The sequence below is a fragment of the Myxine glutinosa genome, chromosome 1 (genome assembly GCF_964187855.1).
Source record: "Myxine glutinosa chromosome 1, kmMyxGlut1.1, whole genome shotgun sequence".
NCBI lineage: Eukaryota > Metazoa > Chordata > Myxini > Myxiniformes > Myxinidae > Myxine > Myxine glutinosa.
Window position 1 is genome coordinate 217,200,725 of NC_136261.1, and position 6,000 is coordinate 217,206,724.

Genomic DNA, 6,000 nt, shown 5'->3' on the forward strand with positions numbered 1-6,000 from the left:
GTTCAAGTGAATGACGGAATGCCATGACGGTTTCTACTTTCTAAACGTGAATTCGCGGATCGCCATATGCAGATTCGCCATTGACTGAGTATGGAACAAACGTACCCCCATTGGGTACGTTTTTAATGGAAGTCCTTCACGAATTTGCTGTCCATGTCTAACGTGCGACTGAAGGTGCTACAGGAATGTGGAATTTATTGGTTTCATGTTTTAGCATTCGCCGTATCTGTATTGCCTGTTTGTTTCTGGCCTCCCACCCTTGCGTGGCACGGGCACCTCACTAGTCTAGTTAACTCGAACTGTTTTTGAAGCTGGCATCTCATTGTCAAATTGTAAAATTGCGTGTTCATTTGCATGCAGGGCAGCAGCGGACGTGAGCAGGCTTTGTATCTAAGGCTTCATCTCCTGCAGGGCATCATTGCCTTTCACCAAGGAACCATGGCTGAGGCAAGAGAACAATTAAACAAGGTTAGTTTCAAAGGATATGTCCCTGACGAGGCCTTTATTTTAGCTTGACCTTATAGGTATTTGAGCTCCAATTTAAAATGCTATGTAAAACATAAGAATTAAATGGTTAGAGTTATCCGCCTTAAAGAATCACAAGGTGCCGACATTTCAGACTATCGTTTGTCATAGCAAAAGATACTCTTGGGCCACCAATGTAGACCACTAGATTTTGCTGGAATTAGCAACTACAGGACAATGCTATGGGCCTACGCTTGTGACTTGAAGGAGTAAGACAAAGGAAAACAGCTCTCCACATGAACGTGTTCTTATTCAGGCTGGAACACTGATGAATTTGCTCACTGTGGATGAAGAAAAGCTGTCGGAACTCGTCGCACTCGGTTTCTCAGAACAGGAAGCCCGTTTGGGTCTGCGAGCTTGTGGAGGAAACATAGAACAGGCTGGCACTCACATTATACACAGACGTGAGGTGGGAAAACAGTCCCCACATCATTGATTCAAACCCCTCCACCCTCACCCCAAACCACCCCAAACCCAAACTGTCCCCACATCATTGATTCAAACCCCTCCACCCTCACCCCAAACCCAAACAGTCCCCACACCATTGATTCAAACCCCTCCACCCTCACCCCAAACCCAAACAGTCCCCACATCATTGATTCAAACCCCTCCACCCCCACCCCAAACCACCCCAAACCCAAACAGTCCCCACATCATTGATTCAAACCCCTCCACCACGACCCCAAACCCAAACAGTCCCCACATCATTGATTCAAACCCCTCCACCACGACCCCAAACCCAAACAGTCCCCACATCATTGATCCAAACCCCTCCACCACCACCTCAAACCACCCCAAACCCAAACAGTCCCCACATCATTGATTCAAACCCCTCCACCCTCACCCCAAACCCAAACAGTCCCCACATCATTGATTCAAACCCCTCCACCCCCACCCCAAACCACCCCAAAGCCAAACAGTCCCCACAGCATTGATTCAAACCCCTCCACCACCACCGCAAACCACCCCAAACCCAAACAGTCCCCACATCATTGATTCAAACCCCTCCACCCTCACCCCAAACCACCCCAAACCCAAACAGTCCCCACATCATTGATTCAAACCCCTCCACCCTCACCCCAAACCCAAACAGTCCCCACATCATTGATTCAAACCCCTCCACCCTCACCCCAAACCCAAACAGTCCCCACATCATTGATTCAAGACCCTCCACCCCCACCCCAAACCACCCCAAAGCCAAACAGTCCCCACATCATTGATTCAAACCCCTCCACCACTACCCCAAACCCAAACAGTCCCCACATCATTGATTCAAACCCCTCCACCCTCACCCCAAACCCAAACAGTCCCCACATCATTGATTCAAACCCCTCCACCCCCACCCCAAACCACCCCAAAGCCAAACAGTCCCCAAAAATGCAAAAAAAAGGATCTGATTCATGGGACCTGCCTGTTATTGTAATAACGACTTAAATACAATTTCTTTCAGGAAAAGCAGGCACAGCGGCAGAGAGAACATGCAGAGCGGCGACAAGCACGGCGTGTGCGAAAGTACGGCCGCACTGCCGGTGGACACTGGGTGGACAGAGCCCAGCATGCAAGGCTTACAGGCATGGGATTTACACCTAGATCAGCAGCTGAGGCGCTGCGCCAAGCCGATAATGACCTCGATCGGGCCTTGGAGGTGTTTTTTCACAAATCACAAATAATTACTCGCAACATCCACATGGGCCTGAGTCTTTGCTGTCTGCCTCAAAACATGCTAAACAACACTTTCTGCTTCAACAAAACCCCCACTCTTGTTGCAGGTTTTGCAAGAACAGCCAGAACTCCTAGAGCTGCGTGACGAATCAACATCTGCCGCCATTACAGAAGAGCAGATTATGCAGGTACTGCACAACGCAAGTCAGTTTGTCAAGATCGTATCTCTTTTTAGGATTTTTTGAAATTCACAAAGTGGTTTCTCTTGGGTTGTTGCTTGGACATTAAATTGGTGGTACAGCATTGCCTCTACATTGTGGCCGCAGGTGGTTTCAATGGGGTTTGTTCGCAGCATCGCTGCTGAAGCATTGAACAGATGTTCCGGCATTGTGGAACAGGCCATAGATGTGCTCGTGGCGCACGGAGGATTTCTTCCTCTCCAGCACAATTTGGCATCGTCGTCATCGTCGTCATCAACTGACCCTTCACCTACGGGTACAAATCATAAAATCTACAGCAACAGTGAGAACTAGGCAATAAAGGGGAATGTATGAAGTTAAAGGTGCGTATCCGTGTACCCTGGCAGAGGAGAGTACAAGACTGGAAGAAAGGGAAGCAATGCAGGAGGCCGTGGCAGACATTCCAGAGCATGAGGAGGATTACCTGGACCTGACACTACATGAGGAACAGCAGCTGCTGCACACATACCACAACCTATTACAGGAGAGTCCCTAAATTGCCGATTCAATCTGCATATAGCTCGAAAGAAATGCAACCTTCAGTTAAATTTCATTCCTCGTCACCCGGCAACGCAACTCATCCCATGCGCGCACACAACCTCACAATCACTTTCAATAATACTGGAGGCAAACCACCGTTGAGTATATTTGTATGACCGGCAATGCAACACAGATTACAAACTCTGCAACACAGATTACAAACTCTGCAATACAGATTACAAACTCCGCAACACCGATTACAAACTCCGCAACACCGATTACAAACTCCGCAACACAGATTACAAACTCCGCAACACAGATTACAAACTCCGCAATACAGATTACAAACTCCGCAATGCAGATTACAAACTCCGCAATACAGATTACAAACTCCGCAATACAGATTACAAACTCCGCAATACAGATTACAAACTCCGCAATACAGATTACAAACTCCGCAATACAGATTACAAACTCCGCAATACAGATTACAAACTCCGCAACACAGATTACAAACTCCGCAACACAGATTACAAACTCCGCAACACAGATTACAAACTCCGCAACACAGATTACAAACTCCGCAACACAGATTACAAACTCCGTAACACAGATTACAAACTCCGCAACACAGATTACAAACTCCGCAACACAGATTAGAAACTCAGCAATACAGATCTGGAGGCCGTGCAATGCGGCCGCTTCGCAGCTGCTTCGTTGGAGCGCAGTTCCACCGAAAAATGTTTTTTTCCTGTTGATGAAATAAATAAATCTATTTATTTTCATGCAGAAATTTCTATACCTTCATGAATAATTTGGTGCTCGTCAAATTGTAAGCTTAAAAATATATATATTTAAATAAAGAGCCATTATTGATTGTATCTAATAATTCATCCAATGTATTTTTAAGTGAACCAGGAACCATGGTCATGGGAGCATATTAGGGGCCATGTGTTTATTTTGTACATACTGGGGATGATGAGATATGAGTGGTTAAATGTAAAATAGAGGTATTGGAGTACAAGATGAATAGGGAGAGAAGGGAAAGGTTTGAATGATGTAGGAGTAAGGGGAGGGAGAGGGAATGAATGGAACATGTGAGGAAAGGGGTAGAGGGGTAGGGCAGCAAAGCCACCATATTTGCTTACGGAATAAATCGATGACCCCATCGATGACATCGAATAAATCGATGACTAGTAGGCTTCCATCAGCACTTTCAAGAGTCACTCAAACATGTTAATTCAATAATTGACCAAATTAAAAAATATTAATACATTGAACATGCAAGAAAGCATTCCTAAAAGTGGATAATTTTGAGTTACAAAAGCCCTATTGGTTGTGATTTAAATATTTTGGATGATGGGCCATCCAAGGGACAAAGCCTCTTTTTGTCCCCCGTCGCACAGCGGAGCGAAAGGGGGACTATGGTTTTCCCCTCCGTCCGTCCGTGCGTGCGTGCGTAAGCGAATGACCGCATTCGAATTTGGTGTGTGGGTGCAACCCACGTCAAAATCCAAGATGGCCGCCGCCATGTACGTCTGATGCCATGTATGTCTGAACTTTGTGAGCTGAATATCTTGAAAAATAAACGAAGTACCAACTTCTAATCTGGTGTGTGGGTGTCTCTCGGCATAAGGAAGAACGCTATTGAAAATTGGGTCGCCACGTCAAAATCCAAGATGACCGCCGCCATGTATGTCTGAACCTTGTGAGATGAATATCTTGAAAAATAAGCGAAGTACCAACTTCTAATTTGGTGTGTGGGTGTATCTTGGCATAAGGAAGAACGCAATTGAAAATTGGGTCGCCACGTCAAAATCCAAGATGGCCACCACCAAATATATGTCTGAACCTTGAGCGAAATATCTCGAAAAATAAGCGAAGTACCAACTTCTAATCTGGTGTGTGGATGTATCTAGGCATAAGGAAGAACGCTGTTTAAAATTGGGTCGCCACGTCAAAATCCAAGATGGCCGCCACCATATATATGTCTGAACTTTGTGAGTGAAATATCTTGAAAAATAAGCGAAGTACCAACTTCTAATCTGGTGTGTGGGTGTATCTAGGCATAAGGAAGAACGCTATTGAAAATTGGGTCGCCACGTCAAAATCCAAGATGGCCACCACCAAATATATGTCTGAACCTTGAGCGAAATATCTCGAAAAATAAGCGAAGTACCAACTTCTAATCTGGTGTGTGGATGTATCTAGGCACAAGGAAGAACGCTGTTTAAAATTGGGTCGCCACGTCAAAATCCAAGATGGCCGCCACCATATATATGTCTGAACTTTGTGAGTGAAATATCTTGAAAAATAAGCGAAGTACCAACTTCTAATCTGGTGTGTGGGTGTATCTAGGCATAAAGAAGAACGCTATTGAAAATTGGGTCGCCACGTCAAAATATAAGATGGCCGCCTCCATGTATGTCTGAACCTTGTGAGCGAAATGTCATATCATAGCATGTTTTCTGCGTCTTCCACTTTGTCAACTCACATCACTTCCCCGACGGGGGACCTAGGCGTAATGCTTGTTTACATTGATTATGACACATGTATGTGACTTTTTGTGACACGTATGACACATGTACACTTTTTTTTTGTGAAAACATTTTGCTAACTCGGAGACATGCTGAATGGGGAAGGTGGATCAGATTCGGCAACGGTTGCTAGAGTGAGATGTGCATGGAAGAAGTTTCGGGAACTGAGTGGCGTGCTGATGAGGAGGGGAGTGTCGTTGAAGCTGAAGGGAAAGGTGTATGCTGCATGTGTGAGAAGTGTTATGATTTTTGGGAGCGAGACATGGGTAATGAATGTAGAGCAGCAACGAAGGCTGGAAAGGGTGGAAATGCGAATGGTTCGGTGGATGTGTGGAGTATCGTTGAGAGAGAGGAAGACAAATGATGAATTGTGAAAGATGATGGGAATAGAGCCTGTGATTGATGCTGTGAAGAGAAACAGTTTGAGATGGTTTGGTCATGTGTTGAGGAAGGATGAAAGTGACTGGTTGAGAAGAGTGATGGAAATGAATGTAGAAGGAAGTAGAGGACGGGGAAGACTGAGAAAGATTTGGCTAAAGGTGTTGGAAGAAGAAATG

The 6,000-nt window shown here is 45.4% G+C and overlaps 1 protein-coding gene across 2 annotated transcripts in view; it reads left to right on the forward strand.

Moving 5' to 3' along the window:
- The window catches only part of NUB1 (negative regulator of ubiquitin like proteins 1), a 38,029-nt gene extending 34,242 nt beyond the window's left edge, over window positions 1-3,787 (forward strand). For both annotated transcript variants that reach the window (XM_068126523.2, XM_068126514.2), the window contains 6 exons: window positions 361-468; window positions 782-934; window positions 1,976-2,170; window positions 2,295-2,375; window positions 2,514-2,682; window positions 2,774-3,787. In XM_068126523.2, the coding sequence (XP_067982624.1) occupies window positions 361-468; window positions 782-934; window positions 1,976-2,170; window positions 2,295-2,375; window positions 2,514-2,682; window positions 2,774-2,922 (855 nt within the window). In that variant the 3' untranslated portion in view covers window positions 2,923-3,787. The remainder of the gene's footprint in view (window positions 1-360; window positions 469-781; window positions 935-1,975; window positions 2,171-2,294; window positions 2,376-2,513; window positions 2,683-2,773) is intronic.
- Window positions 3,788-6,000: the final 2,213 nt, after the last annotated feature.